This window comes from Periplaneta americana, chromosome 12 (assembly GCF_040183065.1).
Source record: "Periplaneta americana isolate PAMFEO1 chromosome 12, P.americana_PAMFEO1_priV1, whole genome shotgun sequence".
Lineage (NCBI taxonomy): Eukaryota > Metazoa > Arthropoda > Insecta > Blattodea > Blattidae > Periplaneta > Periplaneta americana.
In genome coordinates, this window is record NC_091128.1 from 43,561,524 (window position 1) to 43,588,128 (window position 26,605).

General features: G+C 34.0%; 1 protein-coding gene across 10 annotated transcripts in view; it reads left to right on the plus strand.

Moving 5' to 3' along the window:
- LOC138710349 (unconventional myosin-IXb-like) overlaps window positions 1–26,605 on the plus strand; it is a 171,650-nt gene that overhangs the window by 62,993 nt on the left and 82,052 nt on the right. For 5 of the 10 annotated variants that reach the window (XM_069841176.1, XM_069841177.1, XM_069841174.1 and 2 more), the window contains 6 exons: window positions 710–776; window positions 2,844–3,200; window positions 17,951–18,215; window positions 18,357–18,514; window positions 21,194–21,419; window positions 24,067–24,150. In XM_069841176.1, the coding sequence (XP_069697277.1) occupies window positions 710–776; window positions 2,844–3,200; window positions 17,951–18,215; window positions 18,357–18,514; window positions 21,194–21,419; window positions 24,067–24,150 (1,157 nt within the window). Of the gene's footprint in view, window positions 1–709; window positions 777–1,116; window positions 1,165–2,843; window positions 3,201–17,950; window positions 18,216–18,356; window positions 18,515–21,193; window positions 21,420–24,066; window positions 24,151–26,605 lie in introns of all 10 variants that reach the window. The other 5 variants (XM_069841179.1, XM_069841175.1, XM_069841183.1 and 2 more) reach the window with 3 other exon arrangements.

A 26,605-nucleotide genomic window follows, 5' to 3' on the forward strand; every position in this document is an offset into this window, starting at 1 on the left:
TGAAGACAATATGAGAACAAGTTAAGTCAGTCATTCATTGCGACCTTGACCTTGTCTCACGTCAGCAGCATATGGTAACGTCTTATTCACATTAGGGCAAGACTTTTACCAAAAAAATGCATCTAGCTCTGCCATCGTTCGAAAACGGACCTATGTTCATATGAACTTTTTCACTCAAAATGGCCTAAGATATCGTATCCTAAATTTTTTACCTTTCCTCGTGAATCACTCTGTAGAATCGATGCTATATTGAGATGACTGATAAAAAAAATATGTTTATGCATGCAGGTAAATTGTCGCTTCAGAGAAGTTGGTTCGTTATAAAGTCATTTTTCTGTATATTTACAAGGATCTCCAATATTTCAACTCATATTATTGTGAGTCTTAATATTGTTTGGCAGGTTCTAACCGCATTCTTTACTCTACTAAAAATAATAATTACTAGGTATTGGTATTATATTCATTTTATATTAGAATTTGTAGCATTAAAGTAAACTTCAAACCATGGAGATCCAGTAGTAATGCATTTTTTTGTGATTTAAAATTATAACGGACATGATTTATGAGTTTGGTGGCCTTTCACTAGAAAGAGAATTTCATGTTCTTCACATTGCTCACAGTAGTAGAAAGAGTTCAGAAAAAACCTCTTCAGACTGACACTTCATTTGCATTGAAGCTGAAAATATGTATATATTTGTTTCTTTTACAGATGGAAACAAACCAAGTGCAATACAGAGCCGCTATCGAAATCACACACCGAACGAGAATTTGATCAGGTAAATGTTTTATTCTTGTCTCTAAAATAGTGTCCACAGTTCATTGCTTTTGTGGTGTCAAAATTGGTTGTACACTGATCATTTTTGAATGAAGTTAATATGTGTATATCTAACAATGTACTTGTATTCGAGACTTGAAACAACTGTATTATCTCGTATTTGGTTACATTGTACAGAAGTCTCCAGGAACACATTAAAACATACTGTTTAAACCACATCTTATAACATGAATTCCCACTGGTCGAAATTTTTGTTGTAGACTTCAAGTGTGATGTAAATTAGTCATTGAGTTTATGTATACCTGTAACATCACTAAATAGGATTTCTTGTTTCCTCTTAGCCATCTAGTGACAGTTTCTGCAGTGAATCTAACGATTAACAGGATTGCGTAAGTGATCGTACCTTCGGTCACTGTTATCCGAGTGTTTTTTTTTTTTAAGTTTCCTTATTTTCACGTTCTTCACCCATCTAGTTACTGTTGTTTCAATGTTCGTGGAATGATGGCATGACTGTCTGTTAACAACCTTGCCTGCAGTGTTTTAAATCATTGTTTGATTACTGCACTGTCTGAAGATTTTTGTTAAGGAAGAGTGTTGTTAATTCATCAAGAATACTCTCTGAAAAGTTACTTGGAGAGAGATGCTTCATTTTTATATTTGTTGGATCAGTTAATGAGAATGATGCCAGTTTATGTATAGACATGAAAGCTTGACTTTTGCATGCCCATTGGGAGTTTTATGAAGTTATTGAATTTACAGAAATTACTTGGTGTTCTGATGTGCACTTAGTTTTGTTTAGTGTAAAAATATTGAAACAAAAGACAATTTCTTAGACGGTGCCTACATCTCCTTCTGAAGTAATACCCAGTTCCTTTACCAACCTTTAGAGGTCATCAAATACAAAGTTGAAGTTTATTGTTGACTGTAGTAATGAAATTGGAGTATTATGGAGAAACTTTTGAGTTTGAATTTCTGTAATTGAGGACCATTTTTGCAAAACTTGCTAACTGAAAAAACTAAATTTTACAGGAGAGACAAAACACTATAGTAAGCAAGTTTTGCTGTATGTCTAACTTATAGCAGAAAGCAAGTTTTGAAAAAACGATCACACTTTGACACACTACAATGAAGAGAAATAATTCAATTTTACTAAGACGCTTTGAACATCATGTAGAAGCCTGCCTTATGTTAACGAATCCATCAAAATCTCAATTTTGCAAATTTTGCAGTTAGCAAGTTTTGCAAAAACGGTCCTCAATTGATTCCCATTTCTTCTTCCAAATTAAAAAAACTTACATAGTTTCTATATTGTGATTGGACACGTGCTTGGACAATGCCCTAAAGGTGAGCTGCTGATCAATGTTAGACATCATCGTGTACGACATGCTTTGGCGACATCGTTAAAAACTTTAAATTGGGAGATTCATGAGGATTGTGTATCATCAGATGGTTCTTTTAGACAGGCAGACATTATTGCTATTAACGGACGCTTAAAACGGGCTCTTGTTCTTGACCCTACTATCCATTTCGAAAGAAACCTAAATCAGGCCACCGAAGTTGATATTGAGTAGAAGTCTATATATGAACCTTGTCTGCCTTATCTTTCTCAAAAGTACAACGTCCCTCTTAAACAATGGTTTGCTGTTTGGCAGTAGAAGTTCTATTACAAAATTCACATGGAATTATCTTAAGGAACTTCACATTCCTTTTGATTATATAATGTCTGTCCTTATAAATATTATCAAGGATTCTCTTCAAATATTACACCATCATCTCTATTTCAATTATATAACTTTCTTTTTTCTTTAATGTATCACATCACATTATATTGTACATGTTTATTGTATTCAGGGCCCTTGTGGTCACTCAGATTCTTTGAGCTGATGTCTATAATTTAGAAAAATATATAACTATGTATTAATTTAATTTGCCTTATGTGCTGTTAACAGTGGTAATAACAAAGATTAAAACCTTTCGAAATGTGTGTTAGTTCATATTGCCAGTAGATTCACTGTAATCAATGTTGTGACGCATTGTCTACATGAAAAAGTAAACAACCATTTTCCAGCTTCTCATCACCAAAACATAACATCAACATTGCTGGATCATCTCGGCTGTCTTATGGCTATCAGAAACAACGAAGCATAAACAACAACGAGTCTCAGGTTGGACTGAACACCAGCCCCAATCGAATGTCGTGGCCACAGTTCCTCAACACTAACACAACGAGTTTCCAGCAACGAAATGAGAGGGAGGTGCCACCTACAGCACTGTGTGATGTAAAGTCAGTGACAAGCTTAGGTTTGGACAACCAGGACTCCACGAGGACTAGGAGAGACTCTCTAAGTCGCCAACAGGGTGCTCTGGAGAGGGTTCTGTGTCCTGACGACGCCAAAGTCTTGGAGCGTGCCAGTCAGATTGTCATGTACGTAGCATTCTAATGGCGGTGGAGGACGCATGCATGGTGGAAGGGATCCTGCAACTCAAGAGCAACCTCTAGAAATATCATGCTCAACAAATCATGAGTAGTGTGTGCACTACCTAAATCCATAATCATCACTATCATCGCTAGATCTATTGTCCTGTCCAGGGACAAGTACGGTAGAACCCTGATTATCTGTAGCATAATAAAGGAGAGGAGGTGAACAGTTAATTGCAAAAATTGGATGCGCTTGTCATATTTTGTTTTCATATACAAAGATCACAATTCATTGTTTTGAAGTTTCCACACTAATGCCACTACTGTTGTCTGCATGTTACTGGTACAATTATTCTGGATAAACTCTGAAATACCACTATACTACACTACACTCTATGAAAATAATATATAACATAAAGATATGAGAAAGTGTAAACTTTTGGTCAGTTGATTTATAAAAAACTTTTACAATAAACTTTCTTAAATTTTGAATTTCTTTTGTGAATAAGTTGGTCACTTTTTTCATATCTTTACATTGCTATACTAGGGGCAGAAGAAATAGGCGGGTCTGGTGAACCCCTCATTCACTACCCCGACTCCTATACCTTCAGAACCTGCTTGGTGTATGGTCCTGTCCCAAATAACTTACTCCTCCATTCACACGTTTTGCACTATAGAAAAACTTAAAAGAATAAAGTAATAACGTGATTTCTGGTAATTACAAATATCTGATTTACTGAATATTGTTGTTTTGTTTACTCAACTATCCGAACACAGGTCTGAAACTCATAAATGACAACAATAACTCATTACTCATGAGGTAACTAAGCCAGGAAATAATGGGTTATGGTGGCCAGCTTTCTTTCCCCCTCCATTGCATACATCGCTGAATAGTAACATATTACATTAATCAGGCTTTAAATTATATTATCATTTATAACTAGCTAGATAGTTAAAATAAATAAATGAAATAAATAAATACCAGTAAATAATATTTCGCAAGTTAGCCATTTCACAAATGTAATAATTTATTATAATGTAATGTAAACCGAATAGGAGAAATTAAATATTTAGCATTACACACAAGTATTTTATTTTTATGAGTTTTTAGAATTGAAATAGTAAATACTAAATAATTGTTATACAATTAGCCTATTAACTTTGTGAATCATGAGAAAATTAAGGTGCAAAAAAATTATATAATATAATTTTACTGTATGTAGAAAATGTACACGTTATTATAACATGAACGAGTTTCGTAATATAAAAATACTTGCGTATTAGAAGCATACTTAAGAATGGCTTAACAAAACAAATAACACAATAAATATGACTAAAAATCGTTCTGCACAAATTCTTTGAATCGATCGTAGAGAAACACCACACGCCTTGGCAGAGACTGCATTGATGATAGGGCACTTTTAAAGTCCTCACAATCTTTAAGTTCTTTTAAGAAACAGTAAACGTGATTAATAACGCCTTTAGTCTGACTTCTGACATCTGGGTTTGACTGAGACATGATAGCGAAAACTTGGATGATTAGTATAAAATACAAATAAATTATGAGTGATTAGTATTTAAAAAAAAAAACTGTTTATCATGAGAAAATATATTTGCGAACAAGCTATAACACAGTAATATCACAGATGAGCACTTGTCAACAACTGTCATTTGAACACAGCAACAGGAAGGTCTCTTTGTTCAGGTCATAAACCGCTAGAGAAAGTGTGGAGTGAGTAGTTTCCACACAAGACCAAAAACCCGCCTATTTCTTCTGCCTTTACTATAATTTCAGTTTGGCACTTATCTGAAGGCACAGATGTCGGGAAGCTAGAGTATTGTTTGAAGTTGAACTAAGTAATGCTTAGGGTTTCATGGTGCATGTGATCAGAACAAACTTTTGGTTTTTCCACCGTGACCTTGAACTTATCATTCCCAATACACAGCTTCCATCATCTGTACCAATAAGTATGACCAAGGGTTTGTCTACTATGTTGGGCTTGTTATGTCCGGCTTTTTCAAATAACTGAAAAACGATAATTCTTTGCTACTGTTTTTATGGAAGACTACTAATTGCTAATTGGAACACCTGAATAACATGAACGTATATTGTCGCTTTGCCTCCAAAATCTGGTACGTGTTTTTAAAAAGATTTTGCAGGAGAAAGAAAAAAGCGTCACTTTTAATTCCCTTGATTTTCAAAGCTGCTTTCGGTCTAATTTCATCAGTTTTCTTGTAATGATGGAAATTATACTGAAAGTAGTTTTCAAAATCAAGGGACGTAAAGTGATGATTCCTTTTTTTCTTCCTCCTGCAAAATCCTTTTAAAAACAGTGGATTTTGGCGGTGCAGCGACGAATATACTATACTTATTCATTCATAGTGTTCTGCCCAAGGGCAGGTTTTTCACTGCAAACCCAGCATTCTCCAGTCTTTCCTATTTTCTGCTTTCCTCTAATGCTTAATTTACAATGACGTGACACGCGACGCGACATCACAGTATTGCATCATGGACTGGTGTTCACAATTCCGCAACTTGAATCACTGGTTCGTGTTGATTAGGAAACTTAGTAAAATGAAACAATGCCTGCCTTCTCGGTTTTTGGAGTAGAAGAAATCAACATATCATAACTATATGCGGATGACATCTTTGCAATTTGATGATGTCCTGCATATCATTGGCCCTCAAATACAAAAACGTCCAATGCAGGAGGCATCCAGCAGAGCGTCTAAGCGTAACTTTGAGGTTAGGTTTCCCTAATAGTTGGTGCAGTAGAACCTCTATTATCCGTGGTAATGAAGGGCGTAGAGTGAACGGTTAATCGAAAAAATAGGATAATCCGTACCGTATAAGATTTTCATAAATTAAGTGTGTAATACAGTTTCCTAATTTCCTCTGTGGTCTTGTGTTTTTAACATGCCAGGTAGTGGATCAGAAGTTCACTAATTCAAGTCTAGTTTTCGATGACGGGTTTTTAAGAGCCAAGGAAACACTTTATGACGACTGTCTGTGGAAAGATAGGAATAGTACAGGTATCATGTTGTAGATTTACTTACTTATTACACTATATACTTGTTTTTAATTAAATCGTGCACAGTTTTAATTCCTATTTCATATTCTGATGCGAGATGAACCACAGTTTCTCTTTTCTCAAACCATTCAATTACTTGCACTATTTTTCGTAGCACAACTCCTTTTCTTTGACACCTATGGAAGACATTTTGCATAGAATTTAGACCCCTCGAAAAGTAGACCATACTGTATAAGAGTAAAAGTTTGTAAAAGGCACTCTCTAGAAAAAAATCATACTAATAAAATGTACAGTAATTCATATTTTTTTCTGCAGCATAAAAAAGAGCACGAGAGAAAGACAATCGGATAATCCACCAATCAGTTAATAGGGTGACGGAAAATCGGGGTTCTACTGTATCTCTCTTTAAGAACTTGGTTCTCTCTCTTTACGATTTTCGTATTGTAACTACACAATGTCCGTTAGGCCATTAGAAACAAGTCTTGTAATCTGGGATAAATTAAAAAGCACCTCATTAAATGGAAACTCTTTGAGGACAATTTCACGAAGCTGGAAGAAGGATACCTATTGGAAAAAAGTAAATTTTCCGAACTTCATGGGAGCCATGGATGGAAAGCATTGTGTATTTCACGTAAACAAACCGTAACATAAAAGGTGAACTGTAAATAATGTCATTAATTTCAGAGTGTTATTCTTTGAGATATTTTAAACAAAAAAATTAATATAATTTTTGTTTTCCTTTTGCTTCCTTTTCGAGATAAAAACTGTTTTATATGAAACATTTCTTACCGTCTTTTGGAAAAATCATTGATTTAATTAACAATATTTTCAGTCAATTTAATAGAGCACTGTATTATGATAATAAATGCGCAGAAATTTGATGTAACAAATGTAACATTTTAAAATTCCTTTTCAGAACGAAAATTTACAATTGTTGAGATGAAATTTCTGCATATTTAAACGACAAAAACTAATTTTTTTATCATAATACACTGCTCTCTTAAATTGACTAAGCATATTGGGAATTAAGTTAATTCAATGGCTTTCCCAAAATACGCCATGAAATGTTTCACATAAAATAATTTTTTTCTCGAAAATGAAGCAAAAAAAGCAAAATTATATTAAACTTTTGGTTTGAAATATCCCAAAGAATAACCTCTAGAAATTAATGACATGACTCACCGTTCACTCTGTATAATTCATGGTATCCTTTAACCAATTCTATCAACATCTCATCTGAAAAAGTATTCAATTTTGTTGCAGATGACGCTATCATAAACAAAACACATACGCATTCCAGTAACGTCGCGCAGTAAAAGTTAACTCAATTTTAACTTTTGTCACGTCGCGATCTGTGCCGTGACGTCATGGAACTCGGATTTCCTATTGGGCCATAATTTATATAATGTCGCATCGCTGTGTCGTGTTGCATATGTCGCGTCATTGTAAATGATGTATTAGTCTCTGCATATGATCCATTTATCTCAATGTCGTTTATCATCTGATATCTTCTTCTGTACTATAATACAGCTGTATATAAAAGAGAAATGTAAATAATAATTATTGAGAATTGATGAAACTAATTAATAATGATATTATTATTAGCACAAAGAACAAAAATCGTATATTTAAGTCTCAGAAATAAGTATATTCAGCATATTGGTACCCTTGATGTAATCCTAATCAATAATCTAAGGTGCTGTGCAGACCAATATGATGGATACTGCGATAACTGTGATCAAAATAATTTAATATTAAAGGCGTTAACAGTTGAGCTAACTGCATATGAAATGGTAAAATGTATTATCTAATTACACCTAAATAGTAGTTTAGAATACATAGCAAACATTGTGGCATAGGGAACTTGAGGTCTCCAAAATCAGGTTAAGGAGATATGAGTTTGAACACGTCCATTGCTATCATTTACTGTTTTCCATATTATCTAGATTTATTTACACTTGTTGTTTACATTTATTTATATTTTTAAACTATTTTCATATTGTTTACATCAACAATCTGAGTTAATAATGTACCATTTGGTACCTCACAACAGGTGCTCGAAATGATGGCCACCAACATTTATTATTTATGTTTAGTATTTACATTTATTACTTATATTTACTGTTTACATTTATTATTTACGTTTAGTATTTACATTTATTACTTATATTTACTATTTACATTTATTATTTACGTTTACTATTTACATTTATTATTTACATGTAGGCAATCCATCATGTTTTGTTTGTTGACGTGGTGGCTACAAGGTGGTTCTGTCTATTGTATTTACATTGTTACATTACAGAACATGATATGAATCAATGACAGATCCGTTCATACCATCCAAAGAGTTAATCACAGTACTACGTACATTATGTTGTTAAGTTAGATTTGTAAATGATTTGAAAATAACTTAAAAAGTAGGTAATTGTAAACAAATATAAATAAAAATGTAGAAAATATAATATAGTTCTTAATTTTCTGGCAGTCTTGAAGGCAAGAAATTTCATTAAATTACTTGTCATTTTATCATTCTTTTGTGAATAATTTCAAAACACAGTATCAACTTGTAAAAAATATAATAGTAATAATAATAATAATAATAATAATAATAATAATAATAATTTTTCAAAGTGCATCTTGTATCACTGTAGAATAAAATTAAAGAATAGTTTCAAATTTTATAAGTTATGTCCTCAAGAATTATTTCCATGCTTTGACACAAAATTTACATGATTAAATCTGTTCATGCTTCCAATGTATTTCCATTAAGACTAATAAATAACAAAACACACACACAAACACGCTAACCACATCTACAGAGACATAAACACAGACATGGGAATTCTACATATTCAACCAAAAAAGCCAGAAACTAAACATACTAGAACAATGCAAAATATATAGACGCACAAAAACACATCCAAACGAAATTCACAACTCAGTTTCAGAATGCACACTCTTTGACTCCACATTACACTACACAAACACACCCCCACAGGAAACACAAACAAAAGGCGCGAAGACCAGCACCAACCAGTTCTGAAGATAGCCAATAACAGGCTGAAACTAGTTAACCAGGTACTGTAATATTTAACACACGAAAGATATATAATACATATTCTGAAGTAATAATAACTATTGATATTTGTGTGCATGGAAAGAAATAGCAATGTACCTTACATGAGAGTCCACAACAGCAATAATGTGGAATGTGTGACCACATATTCCTGGCATTTAAGAACAGTAATTTTTGGGGTAGATCATTCTCCAAAATAAATGAAGTAAGGTTGTGTCTCACCTGACTCGTAAATCTAATCTCCTTGCTGCCCCTGATATCAGCTTGTGGTGTGTTTGTTCAGTTGATAAGATAGAGAGGGATGCTTGAATCAAGGGCAAGGAAGAAACTATGGAACTATGTTGCGTGGGAATAGATATTTTCGTATGTTTGTGGTGAATTGTTTTGTTCCCATATACAAGCAGACTGTAATTCAGGTATTTACGTGTTTGTTGCAATGTTTGAGCTAGAATTTTCGTAATTAATGCAGAATTTCTTTCAACCAATAAATATTAATGAGAGCACTGCTATATGTTTTGTGTTTATACAAATATTACAAGTTGCTCTTGAGTTTGTTAACCTAGAAATGGCTGTAACAGTATTTGGTGTTGGGAACTTCATATTTTCTTGCTGCAGCGATTAAGCTAGATAAAGGCAAGCATTTTTTTATTGTAGGCCTAAGAATGTTAAAGCCTATAATATCTTCAGTTCTATCTTTTACATCAGAAACTCTTCCCTACTATCTTTTAGTCTTGCTTCAAGCCAAGTTCTGTAGGGTTAGGAAGTAAACTAAGTAAATATGCAAATTAAAATGTATTCAAGATGATACACTTTGAGGCAAACATTGAGAAATAAGTGTAATTGATAAAGAAAATTTGTGTATTTATTTCTCCGTATTCATGAAAAAAATGCTAACAGAAGTAACTTTCCTCAGATACTAATAGAGTACAAATTCAGAGAAACTTGCACCATTGTTTAGATACGAGTTGAATTCTCTTGTGAAGAGTGACATTTCTGAAAAAATAATTTAAGTGAATCCAGGGTAAACTAAAGCATTTAAAATTTCAGTGTTAAAGGGATATCTCTTTTAACCACAACACACATTAACATTTAAAATTAAAACTTCACGGAATTTACGAAAGCTTAGTAACTTTTCATCACATTTTCTCGAAAGTAACTTAAATGCACTTACAGTCCTTTGGTTCTGACCACTTCAATTTTGATTGCACTGTGCAACTTCTGTTACATGTTTCACACATATGTGTTTTTCACACTTATAATAATAATAATAATAATAATAATAATAATAATGTTTTATTTTCGCTGGCAGAGTTAAGGCCATAAGACCTTCTCTTCCACTCAACCAGCCTTAATCAATACAATACATATTTAAATTACAAATATTTACACTACACTTAAAAGGTTCTCCAGCTATATTCTTCAGTTAAGTTTTAAAGTTTTAAAGACTAGTAGACTACATATTTATTTAAATTTAGATAAACCTATAAGGTAAAGTAGTAACTTAATTTATGAGCTAATTTAATTCAATCAATTATAATTAATTTAAGATTTGAGTTAGCTAGTAAAATGATGAAAATTAATTTAATATAAGCTTACTAGGACTATGTTACAGGGAGAAAAAAAATATATGTATATAAATCTAAAATATATTTCTATAATGAGAATATTAATGTAATTGCCATCAGAGGTTTTGTAAATTTATTAGAGAAATTAATGATAATAATAAGAATGGACAAATGTTAGTTTCATTATAGGTAACAAATATTAATCAGCAATTAATCTGTTAAGTAAGAATTTATGTAATTTTGACCTAAATGAAGTATTGTCCAACAACCCCTTATTATTCCTTTTTTTGTGAGGCCCTGGCAAAAATTCCTATACATGCCACATTATTTTGGTTATGTTTTCGTTTATTCGTTTTTTACACATAATATCATATTATAAACCGCAAGAGATAAGATACGTCATTTATTCATTTTAAACAAATTTTTCTCGCAATGTAAGAATGAGAAACTACAGTATGTGTTCATTGTTATGATGCGGCCCACTTTGAAATTCATGGAAATTCAAAGCTGTTCATGTTTATTCCGACATATGCGAACCAGTTATGCGCAAGTGGAAGAATCCATTCAGGTACGGGAGAGAAAGAGAGCCGTGTCAGCAAACTCCCACCTCACAGCTTGTTGTGCAGGGAGAAGAAGCTGAACATTTTAAAGAATGATCTGGCACCAAGAATGTGACTGCATTGAATACATAGACACTTCAAACTGCAAATATTTTGACATGACTGAACAAATGCACAATTTGAGGCATTTTTTTTTATCTTAGGAGAAATCATAAACAAGCAATCGAAAATAATTGACTCCTTTGCAAAATAATCACATGTTATTAAGTAATATTATTTCAGCAATGTCATTTCAGTTATATGTTTTTCTCACGCGTTTTTTTCTTCAGACCCCCCACCCCAATATAAACATATAAATTGTTGTTTTTGTTTTCTAATGCCAGGCGTTTGACAATAAATTCATTTGACCTCTTGCACTCCAATATTTTTCAAAGATATTATCATGGTCAGCCACTGAAGCAGAGATTGGCAAGTTGTAGCCGATTTAAGTGAACAGCATATTTTAACATTTTGGTGGCTACTTCATTCACACACAACCCCCAGAATGTCTGGAGGACCACACCTGCTGTTGGTCAACGGGTCCATTGGACCTAGCTGGGAGATCTTGTTGATCACCAGCTTTCCCTCCTTAAGCCACTGCAAGACGATTTTAGTGCCATAGCAGGTCAGCACTAGGAACAGAAAAATAGAAAGAGGAGGAAGGAAAGTGAAATGAACCCCTAGGCCTCGAATGCTCTAATGCCATTGGGGTCAAAGAAAGTAAGAGTTCAGTCAGAGGACTGGATAGGAAAGGATAAAGAGAGAATTAGGTATTGAACAGAGGAAAATTATACCAAATTCAGTCATTAACTCATCAAACTGACCAGTGCTAATTGATGAGTAGCCCCTCCCTTCAGTTCAGCTTGTAAAATTATGCTTACTAACAGCTGCACCATGGGAAGGTAGGGATGGGACATTGGGTATTTGTCGAGGTTGGTTCCTTAAAGCTTTCAATGGGAAGGATTAATTGCTCTCCCCCATGTATCCAACAGATACCCTTTTGCAGCCAAAAAATAAATTATAAATATAAACTAAGTTTTATTTTATTAATATTATATGAACAGTTATACATTTCAGCAGTACAGATAGGTTAATATTATGTACTGACAATAAAGGTTCTGCATTTTGATGGATATTCTAAATTAAAATTCACACACACATATTTATTTTACTGTTGTATAACACTATGATAAACTTAAAAAAAATTGAAATACAATTTTTTTTGCTTTCTGAGAAGAGGTTGGGAATGGGGAAAAAAGAGAAATTAACCAGTCCTGATGCACTGAAATATCCAACACACACTGTCTTGTGTAATTGAAAGAAATTTGGTCCACGTAGTTGAAGCCTCAAGTGTTATACATACTTGAGTGGGAGAAACTTTTCTCTTAGCATTCATGATCGTCCACTTCTTTCAGATGCATTTTCTGGGTTTTTAGTGTGTTTGTTGAAATTATGAAATGTAAATGTTGCAAAGTATCACAGGAGTCTTAATAAGTGTCTGAACTAATGATATCATGTGTCACGTGACTAGTGCCTGTATGTGTATGCAAGTTGAGAATGGCAACCAGCTGACAGTTCATCATAGTTTTACCGCTTGGCTTTTTTATCTTTACTGTGTTTATGTATCCAGCTAATATCTAAATGAGATGCATGTGACTAACAACGTGTGGCCTGGCTTAGATGAATGTTGTCTTTCATAATGTAGTGTTATACACTGTAGTGGGACTGTTTTAAGATAAGAGTGACTAGTATTGAACATTGAAATACAGTACCTACATCTTATTATTGTCTTACTACATTTCAGCTGAATAGATCATGATGATGAGTAGTAATAAATACGTGAAATATATTTTGCTATATGTCTGATGTTATCCATATGGTTAGTACTCTTAGCCTTTGTCACAGAATTTAAAAGTTTTCAATCTAACATATTCATGTTCGTGTTTATCTGCTGCTGTGTTGCTGCAGTTTCTTTGTCCCAAATTTTTTTTTTTTGCAAATTTCTGTTTATCTAGTGCAGCCGTGGCGAAAATGTTACTCACGAGTACATTGTGGCTCGCAATGGTAGCTATGCATTTCTCTTGCTTCCTACCGTTCACAACCTCCACCCTCTCACTCACTGGAGTCAAACTCCGTTCCATTTGTATTTTTCTCTGACCTGCGAGTGGCGTATCATCGCAATGTCTCTCTCGAAACCATGTACCTCTGCAAAAACGAAAGCTTTAAGTAAGATGGGAGGACGCATTTTTTGCTGCCAATATGATGAGAATATTAAATGTATGATTTGTTCACAAGTATTACGAGGAAAACGGTTGTATAACATAAAACGGCATTATATGTTACTCATGAAACATTAAAAGGTTAAGTGTTGTTGTTGTTGTTATTATTATTATTATTATTATTATTATTATTATCATTATCATCATCATCATTATCATCATCATCATCATCATCTCTTATGTCTATTCTTTTTCAGCAGATGTACGAATAATGCGGTTAGGTCTTCAATTTAAACTCAGAGATTTACAATGTAATGTTACAATGAAAGCTAGATGTGAGGACTTGACAAATGTTGAACTTTTCAAATCTTTGCCAAAAATAAGTAAATATCCGAAGCTTCGTTCTTTCGCTTGCTCTGTCGAAGCCATGTTCGCTACAACTTATGTTTGTGAAAAATTATTTTCAACAATGAAAATAGTAAAAACCAAATTTAGATCACGACTGACAGACAAATACTTTCGTGATCAACTACGACTGGCAGTAAGTGACATAATTCCTGATTTTGAAACTCTGTCGCAGAGAAATTCTGAAGAGAGTTAGTTTAAAGTTGTGGTAATGTGTCCTATGTTTTGCTATTCATTTCTTTCTTTGCTACATGTACTAAACATTAGTTTGTAGCCTTGTACTGTATAAAATTATATGTAAGTGCTTGACGTAAGGAAAATGAAAATCCGTTAATAAGTCAGACAGTTTCTTCACTTCCCCTTCGGGTGTCCGCCTCCCTCCATAGGTGCTATGCACGTTGCAGATTACACAGTGGATCGGCTCGCGATTACATTTTCGCCACGGCTGATCTAGTGAAACAAACTACAAAAAAAAAAAAAACTGTAATATTATTAATTGTCATCATTGCAATATTTTTATGGGAATGTACAGAGTGCTCGTCTGCAGACCGGTCCTAGGTAGTCATGTTATGACTAGTGTGGAGAGCCGCCTGTGGTAGAGAGTAGTCGTGTCTTCATAGGGAAGCATGCACGGACCTGTCCATATGTCAGCATATGACCACTTGCCGCCTGTCAACAGATTTTGTTAGGCAAAGGCTGGAGTGGAACCAGTCTGCATAGCAACTCTCTGTATATTAGTTCATTGTTTCCCATTTATATGTTGCCCATCTGTGATATATGAGAGCTGAATTATTGCATACGTTATTAATCATGGGTAAAGGTAAAGGTAAAGGCATCCCCGTAACATGCCATGAAGGCACTTGGGGGGCATGGAGGTAGAGCCCCACACTTTCCATGACCTCGGCACTAGAATGAGGTGGTGTGGTCGGCACCACGCTCTGACCGCCTTTTACCCCCGGGAAAGACCTGGTACTCAATTTTATAGAAGGCTGAGTGAACCTTGGGGCCATTCTGAAAGTTTGGCAATTTAGCGATTATGATATTCGATGAGCTTTTGATAATTAGATTTAGTTAAGTTGCTCAGTCAGTTAAACTAGCTAATTATAAGACCTTTCTTCCTTCCAAATGAAAAGGTAGATTTAATCTGTGAAATTTGGTGCTTCTTTCTACACGAGTTCTCTGATCTCAGATGATATACACCTTGAAAAGTATTTTCCTGGCTAATTATTATAAAGTAATGAAGTGTTATGAATTGAACATAGTTTGATTTAATTACAGAGCTTTCCAAACTCTATTTAATTGTATTTGATTCTTTCGGAATAAGTTTTTTAATGTGAATTTACGTAAAATATGTAAATTGAAAATTAAATCTCGAACTAGTGGCTGGGCAGTGCTGAAAATGATTTTGATCCATTTCCTCTTAAAGATCACAAAGGGGCAGAGTGGTGAAGGAGATATTCCAATCGTGTGGAGATGCTTGGCCAAGCAGTCGTGGCCCGTAAACAGTCTGCATTCTTCCTTGGGTATCCAGGGACGTTTTGGGTTGAGACAGATTCCCACCTTTTATTTTTGGAAATTTGGAGATGATGATTTGTTATAGTTTTGTGGTATTGTGAAGTAATCATTCTTTTTGTTGTATAATAGGATAATTGTGTAGCAGGTTTCTGAATAGTACCACAGCCCTTTTTGGCAAGATAATCAGCAGTGGCGTAGCATGAAATTTTGAGCAGGGGAAGCTAACTCAAGTTGTCTTTCATGCATTACAAAAATACAGTCTTAAAATAAATAGTAGTCAATGTCAAGTCAGCAGTCGAAGATTGGTTGGAACATCGTAATTAACACCAATAAGGCATGATCTCAAACGATACGTAGTAAAATATAATTTCACGATTTACACATAGGCCTATCTCTTAACAAATAGACACGTATAAGTGTAACATTAGCTAACTCCCTGTCATACTTAGAGAAATCACAATATTAGTATCATTATGTAAGTATGCGTCTGTCTTTCGGTTGTGTCCTTTATTGACAGCAAGGGAGTCGGTCATTTCTTTTTTAAATCACACTTTTGTTCGTAAGTCAGTCTTGATAATACACTTGTCCTAAAAAATTCAAGTAAATTAGTGTCAGGAACTGTTATTTCGCTCATTATTTATTATATCAGCCACAATGCACACTAACACTTCAACTGAACACAACTGACGAAAAGGGATAACTCGGAAGCTACTTATTTTAAATGTTAAAGCTAGCTTCTTGAGAGCCTTGCGACTAGGGTAGTTTAGTTAGAAAGGGATGGAAAATCTGCGGGGTGGATTACACAGAAGAAACCAGTCTGCTTGGAAGCTGGTGTGTGCAGGCTTCTTGTTTACTGCTGCATCACAAATCATCCTGAGCTGCCGCATCACAATATTTAATGCGTAAATATAAATTCTATTAAAATTAATAAATAATTTTGTCCATAAACTGCAGGTTTATTATGAAATTATTATTAACTGGGGAAGCTAAGCTTTTTAGCTTACATTGACGCTACGCCACTGATAATCAGCAGCATCATTGCCAGTCAATCTGCAGTGTGCTGTATCTATTGAAAAACTATTTTTTTCTTTATGTTGTTGAGGTGAAATAGGCATTTCCAGCACTCAAGAATTTGTTGACTTTTTGGTGTTAAAGTGGATGTTATAGCTAAAATGGCTGCTTTTGAGTCAGAAAGAATTACTGCTTGCTGGAGTTGAGCTATTCTGTACAGAAGATTTTGAAGTGTCGTAGATATGGCCTCGACTTCTCCATCAAAATTTGTAGTACCAAATCCAAGGAGAACAGACGGCATGTAGGTCCGATTTGATTTGTTAGCAAGGAGCCGTCAGTAAAAATATGGAGCCATTGTTGTTCTGGGAATCTTGTATGGATTGTTTCTAAGGCTAATGATTTCAGTACGTCTTTTGGAGTGTTATCTTTTTTGACATCCTCCAGTAGATCTGTATAACGTTCAATATCTAGCATTTGTAACTGGTTTACTTTAAGGAGTAGATTTTCTTTGTTAGTAGGGAGAGTTATCTGTTGTTTGATATCGTGAACTTTAGAGAGAAAACTTTCCTGTGTTTTGAAATTTGTTGTAAAATTTTTTGTCTGCCAGCAGGTGTTGAAGGGAAGTCTAATTAACTTTTCATACTGTATAACAGCAGTCTTTCCTAGTTCGTATTGAAGAGGTTATTGGTTTGTTAGTATTTCCATAGCTGCTATTGGGGTAGATTTGTGCTAAACTAGCACTCCAGTTTTAACAAATACTAAAAACCCTATTTCACACACGTTTAATAGCAAAGAAGTAAAATGTTGCGAAAACGCATCACCATGGGGGCACATTTGACGTGAAACAAAGAAACCCTAATTATAAAAACACTGTCCCATAAGAGTCACTCACTGCCACTTTTAAAACAAACCAAAGTCATAATCTTTAAACAGAAAGTACCCAGATTGAAAGTAACTCAATAATACCAACAAAAATAAGATGTTGGATGACTAATTTTGTCTTGAAGTAGAACACTTCAATTTGGTCTTTCCCTGAATTGCTGATGATAACTAAGAAGGTATCCCGAGAAAATTCACCTCAACATCTTTATCCACAAATTACAACTTTGATGCAGTAGAATTTGCCAGTGTGGAAAGCTGATGCTCTCTTTGTCCAGAAATAATACATTTTAATTACAGTTATTGTGTGATAAGTTAGATTAGTTTAATTTTCTTCAAATTTCATAGAGAAGAGAGACAAAACTGATGGAATTTTTGTTTCTTTGAGGTGTTTTAACTTTCCTCTTGTCATTGTCCTATTAAATATGCTAACATACGTGATGATTACACAGGAAGAACAAGTCATTCCGGCCACGCGAACGAGGCAAGAAGGGTTTGAAGAATCTCCAGACAGTGAAGACTCTGGCAGGACGCACTCAGAGCTATGGCAACAGCAGTAGCAGTAGCAGCGGCAGCAGCAGCCAGCAGCTGGGCAAAGCACGCAAACAACCGCTCACAGTGACAGCACAGTTCCAGCAGTCATTACACAGCCTCATGGACACTCTGAATCAGGCCAATCCCTTCTTCATACGCTGCATCAAGAGCAACAGTCACAAGGTGACCCAACTCCTCTCATTATGGCCTAATTTTTTGGAATGGCATCCCTGTTTACAAATAGCCCCATAATGGATATTTCTATCGGTACTCAAATTTGTAAAGGAGAAAGTAATCATTGAATTCCATTATGTCTTGTTTCAGATTCCTAACAAGTTTGACGAGGAAACAGTCCAACGCCAACTGCGATACACAGGAATGCTTGAAACAGTGAGGATTCGGCAAGCAGGCTACAACGTGAGGCTCACATATGATGAGTTCATCCAATTGTACAGGATTTTATTACCGAAAGGACTTGTTAGGTTTGTATTACTTGTTACTAATGTACAATTTGTTTGAAGTGTATTGTTTAAACTCGAAATTATAATTTTTAAAATAATATTTCAACATTTCCATACAATGATGTTTTTTAATCATATTACAGAGATAAATACAATATAATATTTGTTACTCAGTCAAATGACAAATCAATGTAAAATAATGACTTATATTATATGGTCATTAAGTTTTATACACATAAATTACATATTGCAAACGTTTTCGCCCATTCAGGCATCTTCAGGCACAATTATACAATATCTCAATATCTTTTTTTTTTTTATTGGGTTATTTTACGACGCTGTATCAACATCTAGGTTATTTAGCGTCTGAATGATATGAAGGTGATAATGCCGGTGAAATGAGTCTGAGGTCCAGCACCTAAAGTTACCCAGCAATCTCAATATCAAACTGTATAGTCAATACATTGGTGGTAGATAAACTGTTTAAAATTAATGATGTACAACATCTCTTAATTAAAATGTAATATTACAGGTTATAAAATTAAAATAATATTAAAATTGGAAACAACGTAGTGTTATGATTTAAACTTCATAATATTCTGTGAAACTCTTGTTCAGTAGAGTCCAATGATTGATGGGTTATATGTCGTTTGAACGTGGCAACTGTATAGGTCACTATGAAACATCCTATGATTGAAGTAGTTATGAAGATGTGGGACGACCTGCTGCTATTGGACCTGTAGCTAATATCTAATAGTGACCTATACAGTTGCCACGTTCAAACGACATATAACCCATCAATCATTGGACTCTACTAAACAAGAGTTTCACAGAATATTATGAAGTTTAAATCATAACACTACGTTGTTTCCAATTTTAATATTATTTTAATTTTATGACCTGTAATATTACATTTTAATTAAGAGATGTTGTACATCATTAATTTTAAACAGTTTATCTACCACCAATGTATTGACTATACAGTTTGATATTGAGTTATTGTATAATTGTGCCTGAAGATGCCTGAATGGGCGAAAACGTTTGCAATATGTAATTTATGTGTATAAAACTTAATGACCATATAATATAAGTCATTATTTTACATTGATTTGTCATTTGACTGAGTAACAAATATTACATTGTATTTATCTATATTAATTGACAATTTGAACAATTTTCATCATGCTCTCTATATTACAGAGGGTTTGGAATTGAATGTTACATCAGCTGCTTGTTTATGAGGATGATGTGAATGTGGTAGGAGAAAATGCACAAATGATTAGGGAAAACACGGGAATTTTACTTGAAGCAAATAAAGAGATAGGTCTAGAAGTAAATCCCGAAAAGACAAAGTATATGATTATGTCTCGTGATGACAATATTGTACGAAATGGAAATATAAAAATTGGAAATTTATTCTTTGAAGAGGTGAAAAAATTCGAATATCTTGGATTAACAGTAACAAAATAAATGACATTCAGGAGGAAATTAAGCACAGAATAAATATGGGAAATGCCTGTTATTATTCGGTTGAGAAGCTTTTATCATCTAATCTGCTGTCAAAAAACTGAAAGTTAGAATCTATAAAATAGTTATATTACTGGTTCTTTATGGTTGTGAAACTTGGATTCTCTCTTTGAGAGAGGAACAGAGGTTAAAGGTGTTTGAGAATAAGGTGTTTCGGAAAATATTTGGGGCTAAGAGGGATGAAGTTACAGGAAGATGGAGAAAGTTGCACAATGAAGAACTGCACGTATTGCATTCTTCACCTGACATAATTAGGAACATTAAATTCAGACGTTTGAGATGGGCAGAGCATGTAACACATATGGGCGAATACAGAAATGCATATAGTGTGTTAGTTGGGAGACCTGAGGGAAAAAGATCTTTGGGGAGGTCGAGACGCAGATGGGAGGATAATATTAAAATGGATTTGAGGAGGTAGGATATGATGCTAAGGATAGGGACCGATGGCAGGCTTATGTGAGGGCGGCAATGAACCTCCAGGTTCTCTAAAAGTCATTTTTAAGTAAGTATATTAAGAGTATGTCTATATAATATAGTTAAAGAGCTTAGGGTTGTTTTAATTTTTACTGTCAGTTTTCCTTGCTTTTATTAAGTGAAAATTCACTTAAGAAAAATGCACTTTGAAGGAAAAATTAATTAGTGCCTAGAGATACGTTAAAAAGTGGTTTTACTGTACCCGTAAGTGAGTGTGTTCTTGGGGTCCTTTGAATCTAGAGATGCATTAGGATACAAAACTACGAAATACGGAATTACAATCAGTCAATTTTAGTATATGAATTCTAAAATTTTAATAGCATCAAATAAAGAAGTTTTGAAACAAATGTTCAAGCGGTATATGTCTGTCGAAATTTAGAAATTAAACCAAGAGGATACTTCAGACATAATTGTCCATTTCATCAGAAAAACCTTACCATAAGAAATATAAACCTAAAGACAGGAAGTATTAAGACAACAGCTGAATCACATCTATCTCTCATAGTGTTGTGAAGATGCTTTTGGATATTTCACCTGTGTGTTGATGTGTGTGATTTCTTCAACTTTTTGGAATTATCTGCATTTTCATCCTCAGGGTTTTATTACTCCAGACCTGCAAGGCTGGTCTACCCCATAAATCTGCTGTGGTTCAGTTGTGGGGCTGTAAGCTTAGAATATCCTGTCTTCTTATGTCCACAGTTCTCAAGCTGATGTTCGGGACTTCTTGTTCACATTGAATCTTAATCGTGACAACTACCAACTTGGTACCAGCAAAATTTTCTTGAGAGAGTCTGAGAAGGTTAAGCTGGACTATAGGCTGCACCAGCAAATCATGGCCAGCATTGTTGCCATCCAGCGCTGGACTCGTGCCGTGCTTGAGCGACGGAGGTTTCTGCGCTTGCGGGAGTCTGCTGTTCTCATTCAGGTATGTGGGTTCTGTCTTATGGAATATTAACAACTGAAAAATCTGCTTTCAACTGAAAATCTTTAATTCTACCCCAGTTTTTAAAAAGAGCTGTCAGTGGTTGATTGGTTACTTTGCTTACTGTTAGATCAAAAGTTCGTTAGTGGTTGATTGGTTACTTTGCTAGTAGATCAGAAGTTCGTCAGTGGTTGATTGGTTATTTTCCTTACTGTTAGAGCAGGAGTCACACATTGAGACTTGGTCAAGTGTAATGAATTTTCTAAATGTGATAAATGGGGATCCTGCTTTTTTATAGTAATGTGTGCGAAATACTGCAGAACATGTCATAGTGTATATTTAGGTTTTGGTGTTTCTTTTAGCATGTTACACTGCAGAATATTGCGAAATGAGACTCTTTAGTGTGAAATAAGACATTATCAACTAAATTCGAGAAATGTGTGTTTAAATTGCAGATTGTTTTTATATTTCTTTTAGAGGTCATTCCATACCAACATAGAAAATAGGCTGTGGCACCTAAGTTTTATATTTTATTGAAAGTTGGGCTATGTAAGTAAAGTAAAATATTTGAAGAGCTGAAATGTACGTTGTGTAGGCTGTGTGTCGAGAAATGTGTTTGCTACATATTCAGAAAAATTAATGTATTTATGTAGTTAATGACACTATCCTAAAGAAATTTTGACTGTGGATAATAAACATATATATTGAATTAGTAGCATAATAAAATGTGATGCATTTTGAAAACTGGAGGTATTATTCATCAATAACTGAATTTATTTATGTTAAACTTTACTTTAACTCAGAGGGTATAAAAATTGTTGGCAAAGTAATAACTTAATTTTATTTAAATTGACTAAAGTGTTTACAAAGAAATAATTTATTACAGTTATATGAACACTTTTTGTTAATTAAATTAAATTAATATAATCAGTTAAAAACCAGACATGTTTCGGAGGAATGCTCCTCCAGTCTCCTGTAAGCCACGATACGCGGTCGAACATCTGAACCAGCGTCGTGGTATTGCCCCTGAAGATGGAGGAACTTTCCTCCGAAACATGTCTGGTTTTTAACTGATTATATTAATTTAATTTAATTATCAAAAAGTGTTCATACAACTGTAATAAATTATTTCTTTGTAAGCTTAACATCTCATTTATGAACACTGTTGAATTTGACCCACTAGTAATGTCTGTATTTTATGCTAACAATGGTTCTACTGATCCACAATAATCTTAAAATCAACAATGGACTAGTTTTTATTACAGTAAATAATGGGAAATTATAATGAAATCTGAAATTAATATTTAGATCTTAAAAGACAAGAACATAAATAACTACTGAAGCTTTCCTGGCGACGTGATAATTCGAAATTTTCTCGGGCTTCCAGCCAGGTCATAAGTTGGTGATCCACCGACGTTTCGTTAACCCTGAAGATGAGGAAGATGAACATCCTCGAAACGTCGGTGGATCACCAACTTATGACCTGGCTGGAAGCCCGAGAAAATTTCGAATTAATTGACAAGAACATAATTTCCAACATATTAATGATTATTTATTATTAAAATATTCAGGATTTAATATAATACCTTTATTATATAACCCCATAATTAACGAATCAGTCACGAGTAACATTTTCAATTGTATAAATCTGTGAATCAATACAGATGTTATAATAATTCAGTACAAAAACAAGAAGTTTCCAGAATTATGGCCACGTGTGTGTGTGTGTGTGTGTGTGTGCGTGTGTGTGCGTGCGTGCGTGCGTGCGTGCGTTTTTTTTAATATGATAAATTCAATATGTAGTACAAGCATTATTATTAAACGGTAAAAAAAATAGTTGGATGAATGGAGATTTAAACCTAGAACCACATGCATAATTAGTCTGTGACCAACTGGAGTACAAGCTTCAACTGATGCATAGTCAGGTAATCAAATGATACCACCAGTTTGAAGAAATAGCTGATAGTCTATGCCCATAACTTTGGTATGTTGGAATGTAGCCTTTCAACCCTACAACTTGATATAGGTTTAATTGAAATCGTGTCCATTCACCATATTAATTGTGTAGACCTCCCACCACAGTAAGTTGCTGTTAAGTGTGTGTGCAGGATAAGGGGAAGTTTTTCCACACACTGTTCTAATACAAAGTATTAGTTCACTGCATTAGTATTAACAACAGCAGAAAACTATAATTAAGTCATTGTGACTTGTATTACACAAACTATATTGAAACTAAAATATATATATATATATATATATATATATTTTAAATACAGTGATCACTTTCAGAGACAAGTGATGTATCTGATTTATTATTAAACAGAGTTTTATGAGACAGGAATTTTATCTAGTACAGTGCAGGGTGATTATTACTTCCACTTTTCCCACCTACAAACTTTTAGTAACTTTTTGTGGTGCATAATTATAACAGGCATCTTTAATTTTATGTTAGTGTGCAATACTAGATGGACATTTGTGAAATTATAGAATTTCACAAATGTGACTGGGTGTTTTGAGATCAGGGTGAAGTCTGATTTCTCATGCTTTCTAACCCAGACTAGTTTCTGTAGTCATGTGATATGTTGATTTTCCTCCAAGAGTTTAGACATCGTTGATAAGTCCCAACACAGTGAATATTCTCCCATTCTAGTGCGATTTAGATACTGCCAGTTGGTGTGATAAGCGAGTCCATACTTCTTCTGCAAGCAAGCTGCACAGAGCTCGGCCGTGCACAGTGAGTTGTCAGAGGATGCGGTGTTCGTCACTTAATGTTCTTTGTTTTCAGTGTTTCTGCCAACACCTCCTTTGTTAGATGTCTCCAAAAAATGTGAATGACATAAAATTCAACTGATAAAAAGAGATTTCGTTTGGACTCTTTCTATTGTCCCTATTTGCCATTGTTGTTAAATTAATAAAACTGTGTCTTCCTTAAAGTGTACAATACCCTACAAGCAGGCCATGTACTGGCAGTAATTGAAAACCTCCCTGGAAGAAGGCTGTAACATCAAATTAATGAAATATGTGACTCTGGTGGAAAAAGTAATTATTGCATTCAAAAGCTTAATAAACTTGTATCTTTGATTAAGGAAATGATTCGGCTAGTAAATAGAGGCCTAACGAAATGTGCCCCTCAGACTATTTTCCTTTCTCTTGAAACTTGTAGATTTGTTGGTTACACTCTTATTCTGGGGAGCTCTTCAATTATTGATTTGATTCACCCACAAAAAATATGAAGGAAACATTATGAAATAATAAATAAACTTTGGAAGACATACAGCCTAAAACCCAGAAAGGAAGCCATAGCTATTTTCAGTTGAATACAGGACATGACTGCCTTGCATCTCATCTTTGCAAGACTGGAATTTACAACACAGAAGAATGTCAACTGTGCAACATACCAGGCTCGTCAATGAACAAAGAACATCTGCTTCAGTGCACTAAACTGAAGAAAGACGCGAAGCTATGCAGAAATCTGAGTGCTCTTTACTGGGAGTCAAGAAGCAAAATGGGTTAAATTATCACAAAAGCAGCCATTGGAAAACAACAACAACATTATGAAATAAAATACAACTATCTCGTAATATTGTATTTCAAAGGAAAAATGACATACTGTTACGTCATGTGAGTTTGAAGTTCAGATATTTTGGGTCATTTTCTGTTAAAAAACAAGCTGCTGAGCTACTGGCAATCAGTTGTTGAGTATAATCAGACGAGGATGTATTGCACATTAGAACAGAGATTATTTATGAATGATCCTTAATGAACACTGAATTGTTGGAAGTGATACAATGGAGTGCTAATAGAAGAGGAATTAAGTGAAATTTCAAATACCTACCTTAATTTCCCTCCTTGTTATTTGTACCAGTAAGCAGAATTCCCCCCTCTCTCACTTTTACGACATTACTACCAAGAAGAAAGTATTGCGGATAATAATAATAATAATAATAATAATAATAATAATAATAATAATAATAATTATTATTATTATTATTATTATTATTATTATTTATTTGTCAGAAACCAGTACACAACGCCTGGATATGAGATCGTCAGGTTAGCAAAATTATCACAGCAAATATATAGACCTGTATCTTCCGAAAAGAGGAGAAAGAAATGTGTAAAGAAATTTCCAATTGAGACTGAATTTCTTAAGCACGCAAAAGTTGTAGACATTTCACACAGAAAAAATATTTCATGTTCATCTCTTGAATATTTTATTGATAGATTTCCAAATTTAGTTAATGAAAGTGAACATTCACTAAATTACAAAATGCATAATAGGTTTTAAATTATTTTAACATATTTTTATTATTATTATTGGTGTTGTGGAATTTAATCGATTAATCTGATCAATTAATCGATCAAAAATATTTAATCAAATAATCGAGTTGATTGAAATTAATCAGTTGTACTTGATATTAATTATCATTTTGTTAATGCAAACTCAGAGTAAAAATTCCGACAATATTCGTCTCTCAGAAATTGCTTACTTCAAACACGATAATACTGTTATTTTGTAATTGCAAAGCAGGAGCAGGTACTGTAAGGCAAATCTTTGCACAAATACTTCAGAAAGAGATTGAAGATATGAGGTCTACCCCTATTGAAAGTTGAAACACGATGCGAAACTCTTATTAAGTTTGTCAGCTTGTCTTCCTAGCATATGAAATACATACTTTTCTGGAATTCGTCCCCCTCATCCCTTAGCCATGGCTACACTGTGTACAAATGAGAGAGTAACCATCTTCTTCTCTTTCTAAAATTTTGTAACCCATTTACGATAGGGGCCAGTCTGCTATTCTGTTGCAGGTTTTTTTTTTTTTTTTTTTTTTTTTTTTACTGAGTTTCTAGATGAAGCTTGTGTGTTTACTGTAGTTTACTAAAGAAATAAAATCAGATTTCTGTGGTCTGTGAAAAAAGTGAAAATTCCATTATGTCATAGGCCTATGAGAATTTGAGAAATAAACTCAGTGAAATGTTTGAATTTAAATTGAATGATCGTGGAGAAGTGCTTGACAGAAAAAAAAAATTCGTGTGTAGTGATGCAGGAAACATTGTTACTAAACATAGAGCAGCACTTAATTTGGAGCATGTGAATGCACTCGCATGTTTAAAATCATGGATGAAGCAGTATTAACTAGGTGAGTCTTCATACTTTTTTATTAATGTTTGTCTCAAGCATCCCTGGA